This window comes from Oncorhynchus keta, unplaced genomic scaffold (genome assembly GCF_023373465.1).
Source record: "Oncorhynchus keta strain PuntledgeMale-10-30-2019 unplaced genomic scaffold, Oket_V2 Un_contig_1710_pilon_pilon, whole genome shotgun sequence".
NCBI classification, from domain to species: domain Eukaryota; kingdom Metazoa; phylum Chordata; class Actinopteri; order Salmoniformes; family Salmonidae; genus Oncorhynchus; species Oncorhynchus keta.
This window is the reverse complement of record NW_026280296.1, coordinates 1-16,440: the sequence shown is the minus strand read 5'-3', so window position 1 is coordinate 16,440 and position 16,440 is coordinate 1. Positions and strand designations below refer to the sequence as shown.

Below are 16,440 nucleotides of genomic sequence, written 5' to 3'. Positions count from 1 at the left end.
TAATGATAATGTATCTATAATACAGAGACTGTAGCAGTGAAACCAGACGTTACCTGAGTGGGGTTGTAATGATAATGTATCTATAATACAGAGACTGTAGCAGTGAAACCAGACGTTACCTGGAGTGGGGTTGTAATGATAATGTATCTATAATACGGAGACTGTAGCAGTGAAACCAGACGTTACCTGAGTGGGGTTGTAATGATAATGTATCTATAATACAGGAGACTGTAGCAGTGAAACCAGACGTTACCTGAGTGGGGTTGTAATGATAATGTATCTATAATACAGGAGACTGTAGCAGTGAAACCAGACGTTACCTGAGTGGGGTTGTAATGATAATGTATCTATAATACAGAGACTGTAGCAGTGAAACCAGACGTTACCTGAGTGGGGTTGTAATGATAATGTATCTATAATACAGAGACTGTAGCAGTGAAACCAGACGTTACCTGAGTGGGGTTGTAATGATAATGTATCTATAATACAGAGACTGTAGCAGTGAAACCAGACGTTACCTGAGTGGGGTTGTAATGATAATGTATCTATAATACAGAGACTGTAGCAGTGAAACCAGACGTTACCTGAGTGGGGTTGTAATGATAATGTATCTATAATACAGAGACTGTAGCAGTGAAACCAGACGTTACCTGAGTGGGGTTGTAATGATAATGTATCTATAATACAGAGACTGTAGCAGTGAAACCAGACGTTACCTGAGTGGGGTTGTAATGATAATGTATCTATAATACAGAGACTGTAGCAGTGAAACCAGACGTTACCTGAGTGGGGTTGTAATGATAATGCATCTATAATACAGAGACTGTAGCAGTGAAACCAGACGTTACCTGAGTGGGGTTGTAATGATAATGTATCTATAATACAGAGACTGTAGCAGTGAAACCAGACGCTACCTGAGTGGGGTTGTAAATGATAATGTATCTATAATACAGAGACTGTAGCAGGAAACCAGACGTTACCCTGACTGGGGTTGTAATGACAATGCATCTATAATATGAGAATGGCAAGTGAACCAGACGCTACCTGAGGCCAGGAACACAATGTAATTCATAATACACTGTAGCAGTGAAACCAGACGCTACCTGGAGTGGGGCTAATGATAATGTATCTATACTACAGAGACTGTAGCAGTGAAACCAGACGTTACCTGAGTGGGGTTGTAATGATAATGTATCTATAATACAGAGACTGTAGCAGTGAAACCAGACGTTACCTGAGTGGGGTTGTAATGATAATGTATCTATAATACAGAGACTGTAGCAGGAAACCAGACGTTACCTGAGTGGGGCTGTAATGATAATGTATCTATAATACAGAGACTGTAGCAGTGAAACCCAGACGTTACCTGAGTGGGGGTTGTAATGATAATGTATCTATAATACAGAGACTGTAGCAGTGAAACCAGACGTTACCTGAGTGGGGTTGTAATGATAATGTATCTATACTACAGAGACTGTAGCAGTGAAACCAGACGTTACCTGAGTGGGGTTGTAATGATAATGTATCTATAATACAGAGACTGTAGCAGTGAAACCAGACGTTACCTGAGTGGGGTTGTAATGATAATGTATCTATAATACAGAGACTGTAGCAGTGAAACCAGACGTTACCTGAGTGGGGTTGTACACAGGGAAGTCCTCCACCGGAGGGATGAGGCCCTGGGCGATCAGCTGACCATAGGAGGGCGGAGCCTCTCTCTGAACAAACTCCGCCTCCAGACGGGTCATCTGGGTCTCAAATGCTCTTAGGAGAGAGAGAGAGAGAGAGAGAGAGAGTGAGAGAGAGAGGAGAGAGAGAGAGAGAGAGAGAGAGAGAGAGAGAGAGGGAGAGAGAGTGGGAGAGAGAGAGGGAGAGAGAGAGAGAGATATGAGTGTCTCCTGACCCCACGTGTCTCAGCCTCCAGTATTTATGCTGCAGTAGTTTATGTGTCGGGGGCTAGGGTCAGTTTGTTATATCTGGAGTAATTCTCCTGTCTCAGCCTCCAGTATTTATGCTGCAGGGGGGCTAGGGTCAGTTTGTTATATCTGGATTACTTCTCCTGTCCTATCCGGTGTCCCGTGTGAATTTAAATATGCTCTCTCTAATTCTCTCTTTCTCTCTTTCTTTCTTTCTCTCTTTCTCTCGGAGGACCTGAGCCCTAGGACCATGCCCCAGGACTACCTGACATGATGACTCGTTGCTGTCCCCGGTCCACCTGGCCATGCTGTCCAGTTTCAACTGTTCTGCCTGTGATTAGTATTATTTGACCCTGCTGGTCATCTATGAACATTTGAACATCTTGGCCATGTTCTGTTATAATCTCCACCCGGCACAGCCAGAAGAGGACTGGCCACCCCACATAGCCTGGTTCCTCTCTAGGTTTCTTCCTAAGGTTTTTTGGTTTTCTAGGAGTTTTTCCTAGCCACCGTGCTTCTACACCTGCATTGCTTGCTGCTCAGTTTTAGGCTGTGTTTCTGTACAGCACTTTGAGATATCAGCTGTTGTAAGAAGGGTGGCAGGGTAGCCTAGTGGTTAGGAGCTGCTGGGCTCAGAATCGAAGGTTACGAGTTCAAACCCCGAGCTGACAAGGTACAAATCTGTCGCTCTGCCCCTGAACAGACAGTTAACCCACTGTTCCTAGGCCGTCATTGAAAATAAGAATAATAAGAAGAATTTGTTTTTAACTGACTTGCCTGGTTAAATAAATAAAATAAATACATTTGATTTGGTATTCTAGCTTCACATCCTTCACTAAAGGGGTGACAGTCAATCAATATCAAAGATGGTGGATGAATGAAGATGTCCCACTCCGGCTGTTTAAAAAATGAATAAAGAAGATCTGTTCTGGTCTGCTTAAGCAATCGGACGTGTGTTTTGTCTTGTCCCGTCCTGTCTAGTGTAAATATAGTTTTTTTTTTTTTTTTTTTTTTTTTTTTTTTTTTTTTTTTTTCTGTATATATTTCGTACATATTTTAATCTCACTTTCAAACTAGAGCTGAATATACTCTCCTGCAACCCGCATCACCCAATGTGGTACGGATCTGCTTTTTCTATACTTTACTTTAGAACCGTCAGAAGCTAGCCAGCTAACTAGCTACTACTCAGTTAGCCATTGCTAGCGGTCTTCAAAGCTAACTAGGACACCAGCGCGACATCAACCCAGAGCATATCAGACTGCTCTTTCTCTACCACATCTCCGGATTCCTACCGCAAGCTCTGAACCTTTACACCGGATCATCGCAACTAGCTAGCTGCAATCCGAGTGGCTACTCCTGGCTAACGTCTCTGTCCCAAAACAAGCTACAGTTAGCCTTGAGCTAAGCCCATCTCCCGACTAGCCGAAGAGGCCCAACAATACCTCTTTTGCCAATTGGCCTGGACCCTTTACTGCCGACACGGAGCCCCGCCGATCCATCACGACTGGTCCGCCGACATAATCGTCCGAGGTGGTTTCAACAGGCTTTTTCGTTGCGACATCGCCAAAGATCCATCTGCTGGCCAAGGCCCGCGAGCTTTCTGAAACGCTGTGTCTCCAGCTCACCCAGCGCATTAGAGCTCCTGTAGCATAATCCTGGGCTACAATTACCCGGGCCCACAACCGGTCTGTCGATGTCACCGCAAGAAGAGGAATAAACAGACTCACCCCATCGCGACGTCCCCAAAGGTTAGCTCTCTAGCCCTCGCTATCTCCCTGCTTGCTAATTCGGCCTGCTAACGGTTAGCTTGTCTAGCCCGGGCCTACGAACTGTTAGCTTGTTAGCACAGGCCTGCTAACCATCTGGCTCACTGCGTTCTAAACACTCTGAACCCATTTACTTTCTATCTCTCTTGATTTTTATTTTTTGTTTATACCTTCCGGAAACCTGCTTCACCCACTGTGATACGGAATCGCTATCACCTTTAATTTTTATTTTATTTTTATGACACACTCAAGAACCTCCAGACGCTAACCAGCTAACTAGCTACAAGCTATTTAGTCATTGTTAGTTTTTTTTTTAAACCTGGATAACACTCGCCAGCCCAGCTTCCCTGCCCATCCACCGCTGCCCCCTGGACACTGATCTCTTGGCTACATAGCTGACGCACGCTGGACTGTCCATTAATCACGGTACTCCATTCTGCTTGTTTGTTTTATCTGTCGACCCAGTTGCCTAGTCAACGCCATTTTACCTGCTGTTTGTTGTGCTAGCTGATTAGCCTCGCCTACTGTTTTTAGCTAGCTTTCCCAATTCAACACCTGTGATTACTGTATACCTCGCTGTATGTCTCTCCCAAATGTCAATATGCCTTGTATACTGTTGTTCAGGTTAGTTATCATTGTTTTAGTTCACAATGGAGCCCCTAGATCCACTCTGCATACCCCTGTTACCTCCTTTGTCCCACCCCCACACATGCGGTGACCTCACCCATTACAACCAGCATGTCCAGAGATACAACCTCTCTCATCATCACCCAGTGCCTGGGCTTACCTCCGCTGTACCCGCACCCCACCATACCCCTGTCTGCGCATTATGCCCTGAATATATTCTACCATGCCCAGAAACCTGCTCCTCTTATCCTCTGCCCCCAACGCTCTAGGCGACCAGTTTTGATAGCCTTTAGCCGCACCCTCATACTACTCCTTCTCTGTTCCGCGGGTGATGTGGAGGTAAACCCAGGCCCTGCATGTCCCCAGGTACCCTCATTTGTTGACTTCTGTGATCGAAAAGTCTTGGTTTTATGCATGTCAACATCAGAAGCCTCCTCCCTAAGTTTGTTTTACTCACTGCTTTAGCACACTCTGCTAACCCTGATGTCCTTGCCGTGTCTGAATCCTGGCTCAGGAAGGCCACCAAAAATTCAGAGATTTCCATACCCAACTATAACATCTTCCGTCAAGATAGAACTGCCAAAGGGGGCGGAGTCGCAGTCTACTGCAGAGATAGCCTGCAAAGTAATGTCATACTTTCCAGGTCCATACCCAAACAGTTTGAACTACTAATTTTGAAAATTACTCTCTCCAGAAACAAGTCTCTCACTGTTGCCGCCTGCTACCGACCCCCGTCAGCTCCCAGCTGTGCCCTGGACACCATTTGTGAATTGATCGCCCCCAATCTAGCTTCAGAGTTTGTCCTGTTAGGTGACCTAAACTGGGATATGCTTAACACCCCGGCAGTCCTACAATCTAAGCTAGATGCCCTCAATCTCACGCAAATCATCAAGGAACCCACCAGGTACAACCCTAACTCTGTAAACAAGGGCACCCTCATAGACGCCATCCTGACCAACTGGCCCTCCAAATATACCTCCGCTGTCTTCAACCAGGATCTCAGCGATCACTGCCTCATCGCCTGTATCCGCCACGGAGCCGCAGTCAAACGACCACCCTCATCACTGTCAAACGCTCCCTAAAACACTTCTGTGAGCAGGCCTTTCTAATCGACCTGGCCCGTATCCTGGAAGGACATTGACCTCATCCCGTCAGTTGAGGATGCCTGGTCATTCTTTAAAAGTAACTTCCTCACCATTTTGGATAAGCATGCTCCGTCAAAAATGCAGAACCAAGAACAGATACAGCCCTTGGTTCACCCCAGACCTGACTGCCCTCGACCAGCACAAAAACATCCTGTGGCGGACTGCAATAGCATCGAATAGCCCCGTGATATGCAACTGTTCAGGGAAGTCAGGAACCAATACACGCAGTCAGTCAGGAAAGCTAAGGCCAGCTTCTTCAGGCAAAAGTTTGCATCCTGTAGCTCCAACTCCAAAAAGTTCTGGGACACTGTGAAGTCCATGGAGAACAAGAGCACCTCCTCTCAGCTGCCCACTGCACTGAGGCTAGGAAACACGGTCTCCACCGATAAATCCATGATTATCGAAAACTTCAATAAGCACTTCTCAACGGCTGGCCATGCCTTCCGCCTGGCTACTCCAACCTCGGCCAACAGCTCCGCCCCCCGTAGTTCCTCACCCAAGCCTCTCCAGGTTCTCCTTTACCCAAATCCAGATAGCAGATGTTCTGAAAGAGCTGCAAAACCTGGACCCGTACAAATCAGCTGGGCTTGACAATCTGGACCCGCTATTTCTGAAACTATCTGCCGCCATTGTCGCAACCCCTATCACCAGCCTGTTCAACCTCTCTTTCATATCGTCTGAGATCCCCAAGGATTGGAAAGCTGCCGCAGTCATCCCCTCTTCAAAGGAGGAGACACCCTGGACCCAAACTGCTATAGACCTATATCCATCCTGCCCTGCCTATCTAAGGTCTTCGAAAGCCAAGTCAACAAACAGGTCACTGACCATCTCGAATCCCACCGTACCTTCTCCGCTGTGCAATCTGGTTTCCGAGCCGGTCACGGGTGCACCTCAGCCACACTCAAGGTACTAAATGATATCATAACCGCCATCGATAAAAGACAGTACTGTGCAGCCGTCTTCATCGACCTCGCCAAGGCTTTCGACTCTGTCAATCACCAAATTCTTATCGGCAGACTCAACAGCCTCGGTTTTTCGGATGACTGCCTTGCCTGGTTCACCAATTACTTTGCAGACAGAGTTCAGTGTGTCAAATCAGAGGGCATGCTGTCCGGTCCTCTGGCAGTCTCTATGGGGGTGCCACAGGGTTCAATTCTCGGGCCGACTCTTTTCTCTGTATATATCAATGATGTTGCTCTTGCTGCGGGCGATTCCCTGATCCACCTCTACGCAGACGACACCATTCTATATACTTTCGGCCCGTCATTGGACACTGTGCTATCAAACCTCCAAACGAGCTTCAATGCCATACAGCACTCCTTCCGTGGCCTCCAACTGCTCTTAAACGCGAGTAAAACCAAATGCATGCTTTTCAACCGATCGCTGCCTGCACCTGCATGCCCGACTAGCATCACCACCCTGGATGGTTCCAACCTTGAATATGTGGACATCTATAAGTACCTAGGTGTCTGGCTAGACTGCAAACTCTCCTTCCAGACTCACATCAAACATCTCCAATCAAAAATCAAATCCAGAGTCGGCTTTCTATTCCGCAACAAAGCCTCCTTCACTCACGCTGCCAAGCTTACCCTAGTAAAACTGACTATCCTACCGATCCTCGACTTCGGCGATGTCATCTACAAAATGGCTTCCAACACTCTACTCAGCAAACTGGATGCAGTCTATCACAGTGCCATCCGTTTTGTCACTAAAGCACCTTATACCACCCACCACTGCGACTTGTATGCTCTAGTCGGCTGGCCCTCACTACATATTCGTCGCCAGACCCACTGGCTCCAGGTCATTTACAAGTCCATGCTAGGTAAAGCTCCGCCTTATCTCAGTTCACTGGTCACGATGGCAACACCCATCCGTAGCACGCGCTCCAGCAGGTGTATCTCACTGATCATCCCTAAAGCCAACACCTCATTTGGCCGCCTTCGTTCCAGTACTCTGCTGCCTGTGACTGGAACGAATTGTAAAAATCGCTGAAGTTGAGACTTTTATCTCCTCACCAACTTCAAACATCAGCTATCCGAGCAGCTAACCGATCGCTGCAGCTGTACATAGTCTATAGGTAAATAGCTCACCCTTATTCACCTGCCTCATTCCCATACTGTTTTTATACTGTTTTTATTTATTTACTTTTCTGCTCTTTTGCACACCAATATCACCAATATCTCTACCTGTACATGCCCATCTGATCATTTATCACTCCAGTGTTAATCTGCAAAATTGTATTATTCGCCTACCTCCTCATGCCTTTTGCACACATTGTATATAGATTGCCCATTTTTTTTTCTACTGTGTTATTGACTAGTTAATTGTTTACTCCATGTGTAACTCTGTGTTGTCTGTTCACACTGCTATGCTTTATCTTGGCCAGGTCGCAGTTGCAAATGAGAACTTGTTCTCAACTAGCCTACCTGGTTAAATAAAGGTGAAATAAAAAAAACTGCTTAAGGGGCTCTCCCATAGACACCAATGAATTCAATGAATTAGCAGCTGAGGTCTGGTCTGCTTTAAGGGGCTCTCCCATAGACACCAATGAATTAGCAGCTGGGGTCTGGTCTGCTTTAAGGGCTCTCCCATAGACACCAATGAATTCAATGAATTAGCAGCTGAGGTCTGGTCTGCTTTAAGGGGCTCTCCCATAGACACCAATGAATTAGCAGCTGGGGTCTGGTCTGCTTTAAGGGGCTCTCCCATAGACACCAATGAATTCAATGAATTAGCAGCTGAGGTCTGGTCTGCTTTAAGGGGCTCTCCCATAGACACCAATGAATTAGCAGCTGGGGTCTGGTCTGCTTTAAGGGGCTCTCCCATAGACACCAATGAATTCAATGAATTAGCAGCTGGGGTCTGGTCTGCTTTAAGGGGCTCTCCCATAGACACCAATGAATTAGCAGCTGAGGTCTGGTCTGCTTTAAGGGGCTCTCCCATAGACACCAATGAATTGCTTGGCTAGGGTCTGGTCTGCTTTAAGGGGCTCTCCCATAGACACCAATGAACTAGCAGCTGGGGTCTGGTCTGTAGAGCTCTCCCATAGACACCAATGAACTAGCAGCTGGGGTCTGGTCTGCTTAAGGGCTCTCCCATAGACACCAATGAATTAGCAGCTGGGTCTGGTCTGCTTAAGGGGCTCCCATAGACACCAATGAATTTGGGGGGTCTGGTCTGCTTAGTTCACTGACTGTATATGAACCAGAAGAATAGTGGAATGTCTCGCTTCCTCTTCCCTCTCTGTCAACAGATTAGTAATAAACCCAGGGGGGGAAGATAACGGGTGCACAGCCTTTTGACCTCTGACCTTTATACGTCAGCATCCCAAATGGCACCCTATTCTTCTAAATAGTGCCTATGGGCCCTGGTCAAAAGTAGTGCACTAAAGAGTGAATAGGTTGTCATTTGGGACAAATGCTATAACTGTAACCTCTGAGGGACTGGAACCTGGGAAAACACTATTATAGGAAATCATTACAGAACCACAAAACATCCTCTCTCTCTCTCTCTCTCTCTCTCTGTCTCCCTGTCTCTGTCTCTGTCTCTGTCTCTGTCTCTCTCTCTCTCTCTGTCTCTCCCTCTGTCTCTGTCTCTGTGTCTCTGTCTCTGTCTCTGTCTCTCTGTCTCTGTCTCTGTCTCTCTCTCTCTCTCTCTCTCTCTCTCTCTCTCTCTCTGTCTCTGTCTCTGTCTCTGTCTCTCTCTGTCTCTGTCTCTCTCTCTCCCTCTCTCTCTCTCTCTCTCCTCTCTCTCTCTCCTCTCTCTCTCCTCTCTCTCTCTCTCCTCTCTTTCTCTCTCTCCTCTCTCTCTCCTCTCTCCCTCTCTCTCAATTCAATTCAATTCAAGGGCTTTATTGGCATGGGAAACATGTGTTAACATTGCCAAAGCAAGTGAGGTAGACAACATACAAAGTGAATATATAAAGTGAAAAACAACAAAAATTAACAGTAAACATTACACATACAACAGTTTCAAAACAGTAAAGACATTACAAATGTCATATTATATATATATATATATATATATATATATATATATATATATATATATATATATATATATATATATATATATATATATATATATATATATATACACACAATGTACAAATAATTAAAGGACACAAGATAAAAATAAATAAGCATAAATATGGGTTGTATTTACAATGGTGTTTGTTCTTCACTGGTTGCCCTTTTCTCGTGGCAACAGGTCACAAATCTTGCTGCTGTGATGTCACACTGTGGAATTTCACCCAGTAGGTATGGGAGTTTTTTGTGGATCTGTGTGATCTGGGGGAAATATGTCTCTCTAATATGGTCATACATTGGGCAGGAGGTTAGGAAGTGCAGCTCAGTTTCCACCTCATTTTGTGGTTTGAAGGTTGAAGGTTGAAGGTTTGGGAATCACTTCCTTTTAGGTGGTTGTAGAATTTAACAGTACTTTTCTGCTCTGCATTATTTGGTGTTTTACATTGTAGACGGAGGATATTTTTGCAGAACTCTGCAGAGTCTCACTTTGGTGTTTGTCCCATATTGTAAAGTCTTGGTTGGTGAGCGGACCCCAGACCTCACAATCATAAAGGGCTCTATGACTGATGAATGGGTTTTATAACTGATTCAAGTATTTTGTAGCCAGATCCTAACTGGGATGTCGAATTTTATGTCCTTTTGACGGCATAGGAGGCCCTTCTTGCCTTGTCTCTCGTTCACAGCTTTGTGGAAGTTACCTGTGGCGCTGATGTTTAGGCCAAGTTTTCTAGGGCAACAGTGTCTAGATGGAATTTGTATTCTCCTCGCGAACTCTCTCTATCTCACACATCAGCAGATATAGTGAGTCATGACAGGTCAGACTGTGCAGAGCCAGACAGATACAATTAACTAATTATACACCACTTCCACCACATCTCTCTCTACCATCTCTCTCCTCTCTACAGTTCCACACTGCAGGACCAGGCCAAGCCTGATCAGCGTACACACACAGAGCTGAGAGGAGTTGAAGGGACTTACACAGTGTCTGGATTAGTAGGGCACCAGCAGAGCACCAGCAGAGTACCAGCAGAGTAGCAGCAGAGTAGCAGCATAGCACCAGCAGAGTAGCATACCGCTACGCTAACAGCTCACCCGCGGGAAATGGGAGCTGAGCGTAGCGGCTAACCACCCAGCAGTAATGGGCTAGATTTTTTATTTTACTAGGCAAGTCAGTTAAGAACAAATTCTTATTTTCAATGACGGCCTAGGAACAGTGGGTTAACTGCCTGTTCAGGGGCAGAACGACAGATTTGTACCTTGTCAGCTCGGGGATTCGAACTTGCAACCTTTCGGTTACTAGTCCAACGCTCTAACCACTAGGCTACCCTGCCACCCCGATTCATAGCAGGGGTCAGATTAAAGCTGTTTGTCCCCTCTATTTCTCTCTCTCTCTCTCTCTCTCTCTCTCTCTCTCTCTCTCTCTCTCTCTCTCTCTCTCTCTCTCTCTCTCTCTCTCTCTCTCTCTGTCTCTCTCTCTCTCTCTCTCTCTCTCACTTAGTGATGAATAATTAGTGACTGGGAACTGGGCGGCTTTACAAACAAGGGGGAGCTAATAGGGGGAGCTAATAGGGGGAGCTAATAGGGGAGCTAATAGGGGAGCTAATAGGGGGAGCTAAAAGGGGGAGCTAATAGGGGGAGCTAAAAGGGGGAGCTAATAGGGGGAGCTAATAGGGGGAGCTAATAAACTCAAAATCCAATCGGAGGGAGGGAGGGAGGGAGGGAGGGAGGGAGGGAGGGAGGGAGGGAGGGAGGGAGGGAGGGAGGGAGGGACAACAAGAGGTCGATGAAATCCTCCTACCTGTACTCTCTTGTCCGGAGGGAGTACAGTTTGAAGGCACAGCCCAGAGCGATGACAAGGAGGAGGCCACAGACAAGAGAACCAATCAGGGCAGCAGTGATCACCTTGAAACAATACAGACAGTAATGAAACACATTATAAACATACTACTACTAGTAATACAATATATTATAAACCATACTACTACTAGTAATACAATACATTATAAAACATACTACTACTAGTAATACAATACATTATAAACATACTACTACTAGTAATACAATACATTATAAAACATACTACTACTAGTAATACAATACATTATAAAACATACTACTACTAGTAATACAATACATTATAAAACATACTACTACTAGTAATACAATACATTATAAACATACTACTACTAGTAATACAATACATTATAAACATACTACTAGTAGTAATACAATACATTATAAACATACTACTACTAGTAATACAATACATTATAAAACACACTACTACTAGTAATACAATACATTATAAAACACATTATAAACATACTACTACTAGTAATACAATACATTATAAACATACTACTACTAGTAATACAATACATTATAAAACATACTACTACTAGTAATACAATACATTATAAAACACATTATAAAACACATTATAAAACATACTACTACTAGTAATACAATACATTATAAACATACTACTACTAGTAATACAATACATTATAAACCATACTACTACTAGTAATACAATACATTATAAAACACACTATAAACCATACTACTACTAGTAATACAACACATTATAAAACATACTACTACTAGTAATACAATACATTATAAACATACTACTACTAGTAATACAATACATTATAAACATACTACTACTAGTAATACAATACATTATAAAACACACTACTACTAGTAATACAATACATTATAAAACACATTATAAACATACTACTACTAGTAATACAATACATTATAAACATACTACTACTAGTAATACAATACATTATAAAACATACTACTACTAGTAATACAATACATTATAAAACACATTATAAAACATACTACTACTAGTAATACAATACATTATAAACATACTACTACTAGTAATACAATACATTATAAACCATACTACTACTAGTAATACAATACATTATAAAACACATTATAAACCATACTACTACTAGTAATACAATACATTATAAACATACTACTACTAGTAATACAACACATTATAAAACATACTACTACTAGTAATACAATACATTATAAAACACATTATAAAACATACTACTACTAGTAATACAATACATTATAAAACACACTACTACTAGTAATACAATACATTATAAAACACACTACTACTAGTAATACAACACATTATAAACCATACTACTACTAGTAATACAATACATTATAAAACACATTATAAAACATACTACTACTAGTAATACAATACATTATAAACATACTACTACTAGTAATAAAACACATTATAAACATACTACTACTAGTAATACCATACATTATAAAACACACTACTACTTTTAATACAATACATTATAAAACATACTACTACTAGTAATACAATACATTATAAAACACACTACTACTAGTAATACAATACATTATAAACACACTACTACTTGTAATACAATACATTATAAACATACTACTACTAGTAATACAACACATTATAAAACATACTACTACTAGTAATACAATACATTATAAACCACACTACTACTAGTAATATAATACATTATAAACATACTACTACTAGTAATACAATACACTATAAACACACGACTACTAGTAATACAATACATTATAAAACACATTATAAACCACACTACTACTAGTAATACAATACATTATAAACACACTACTAATTGTAATACAATACATTATAAACATACTACTACTAGTAATACAACACATTATAAAACATACTACTACTAGTAATACAATACATTATAAAACACACTACTACTAGTAATACAATACATTATAAAACATACTACTACTAGTAATACAATACATTATAAAACATACTACTACTAGTAATACAACACATTATAAAACACATTATAAAACATACTACTACTAGTAATACAATACATTATAAACATACTACTACTAGTAATACAATACATTATAAAACACATTATAAAACATACTACTACTAGTAATACAATACATTATAAAACATACTACTACTAGTAATACAATACATTATAAAACATACTACTACTAGTAAGTGAAATAATCTGTAAACAATTGTTGGAAAAATTACTTGTACAAAGTAGACGTCCTAACTGACTGGCCAAAACTATCGTTTGTTAACAAGACATTTGTGGAGTGGTTGAAAACAAGTTTAAATGGCCCCAACCTGAGTGTATGTAAACTTCAGACGTCAACTGTAGGACAAATGTAAGCACTCATCAAATGATGTTTTTCAGTACCTTCCTGGGTACAGCTCCCAAACAGTCTCTCTCGTCACTACCATCCAGGCAGTCCTCCTGGCCATCACAGTGCCACGTCTCGAAGATACACAGGTTGGTGTCACAGTGGAAGTTCCCCGGCTGGCAGTCAAAACAGTTCTTCTCATCAGAACCGTCTGGGCACTGGAACGAATGAATGAATGAATGAATGAATGAATGAATGAATGAATGAGAGATACTGCTGTATATTTACAATCATAACAGTTCTTCTCATCAGAACCGTCTGGACACTGGAACGAATGAATGAATGAATTAATGAATGCGAGATACTGCAGTATATTTACAATCATAACAGTTGTGATCAGTATGTGGTCTTCCTCAGTGTGTAATTTATATTATATTGATCAGTATGTGGTCTTCCTCAGTGTGTAATTTATATTATATTGATCAGTATGTGGTCTTCCTCAGTGTGTAATTTATATTATATTGATCAGTATGTGGTCTTCCTCAGTGTGTAATTTATATTATATTGATCAGTATGTGGTCTTCCTCAGTGTGTATATTATATTATATTGATCAGTATGTGGTCTTCCTCAGTGTGTAATTTATATTATATTGATCAGTATGTGGTCTTCCTCAGTGTGTAATTTATATTATATTGATCAGTATGTGGTCTTCCTCAGTGTGTATATTATATTATATTATATTGATCAGTATGTTGTCTTCCTCAGTGTGTATAATATATTATATTGATCAGTATGTTGTCTTCCTCAGTGTGTATATTATATTATATTGATCAGTATGTGGTCTTCCTCAGTGTGTATATTATATTATATTATATTGATCAGTATGTTGTCTTCCTCAGTGTGTATATTATATTATATTATATTGATCAGTATGTTGTCTTCCTCAGTGTGTATATTATATTATATTATATTGATCAGTATGTTGTCTTCCTCAGTGTGTATATTATATTATATTATATTGATCAGTATGTTGTCTTCCTCAGTGTGTATATTATATTATATTATATTGATCAGTATGTTGTCTTCCTCAGTGTGTATATTATATTATATTATATTATATTGATCAGTATGTTGTCTTCCTCAGTGTGTATATTATATTATATTGATCAGTATGTTGTCTTCCTCAGTGTGTATATTATATTATATTATATTGATCAGTATGTTGTCTTCCTCAGTGTGTATATTATATTATATTGATCAGTATGTTGTCTTCCTCAGTGTGTATATTATATTATATTATATTGATCAGTATGTTGTCTTCCTCAGTGTGTATATTATATTATATTATATTGATCAGTATGTTGTCTTCCTCAGTGTGTATATTATATTATATTGATCAGTATGTTGTCTTCCTCAGTGTGTATATTATATTGATCAGCATGTTGTCTTCCTCAGTGTGTATATTATATTATATTGATCAGCATGTTGTCTTCCTCAGTGTGTATATTATATTATATTGATCAGCATGTTGTCTTCCTCAGTGTGTATATTATATTATATTGATCAGCATGTTGTCTTCCTCAGTGTGTATATTATATTATATTGATCAGTATGTTGTCTTCCTCAGTGTGTATATTATATTGATCAGCATGTTGTCTTCCTCAGTGTGTATATTATATTATATTGATCAGCATGTTGTCTTCCTCAGTGTGTATATTATATTATATTGATCAGCATGTTGTCTTCCTCAGTGTGTATATTATATTATATTGATCAGCATGTTGTCTTCCTCAGTGTGTATATTATATTATATTGATCAGCATGTTGTCTTCCTCAGTGTGTATATTATATTATATTGATCAGCATGTTGTCTTCCTCAGTGTGTATATTATATTATATTGATCAGCATGTTGTCTTCCTCAGTGTGTACATTATATTATATTGATCAGTATGTGGTCTTCCTCAGTGTGTATATTATATTATATTGATCAGTATGTGGTCTTCCTCAGTGTGTATATTATATTATATTGATCAGTATGTGGTCTTCCTCAGTGTGTATATTATATTATATTGATCAGTATGTGGTCTTCCTCAGTGTGTATATTATATTATATTGATCAGTATGTGGTCTTCCTCAGTGTGTATATTATATTATATTGATCAGTATGTGGTCTTCCTCAGTGTGTATATTATATTATATTGATCAGTATGTGGTCTTCCTCAGTGTGTATATTATATTATATTGATCAGTATGTTGTCTTCCTCAGTGTGTATATTATATTATATTGATCAGTATGTGGTCTTCCTCAGTGTGTATATTATATTATATTGATCAGTATGTGGTCTTCCTCAGTGTGTAATTTATATTATATTGATCAGTATGTGGTCTTCCTCAGTGTGTAATTTATATTATATTGATCAGTATGTGGTCTTCCTCAGTGTGTATATTATATTATATTATATTGATCAGTATGTTGTCTTCCTCAGTGTGTATAATATATTATATTGATCAGTATGTTGTCTTCCTCAGTGTGTATATTATATTATATTATATTGATCAGTATGTTCTCTTCCTCAGTGTGTATATTATATTATATTATATTGATCAGTATGTGGTCTTCTCAGTGTGTATATTATATTATATTGATCAGTATGTGGTCTTCCTCAGTGTGTATATTATATTATATTGATCAGTATGTGGTCTTCCTCAGTGTGTATATTATATTATATTGATCAGTATGTGGTCTTCCTCAGTGT

At 40.4% G+C, this 16,440-nt stretch overlaps 1 protein-coding gene across 1 annotated transcript; it reads right to left on the bottom strand.

Annotated features, from left to right (window-relative positions):
* Positions 1–2: 2 nt before the first annotated feature.
* LOC127919570 (low-density lipoprotein receptor-related protein 3-like) lies at positions 3–13,900 on the bottom strand (the record flags this gene model as incomplete). The annotated part of the gene is made up of 4 exons (XM_052503308.1): positions 3–119; positions 1,566–1,764; positions 11,281–11,384; positions 13,739–13,900. Coding segments are annotated over 3 exons (438 nt in total), but the record flags the coding sequence as incomplete, so codon positions are not given.
* Between the last annotated feature and the right edge of the window lie 2,540 nt (positions 13,901–16,440).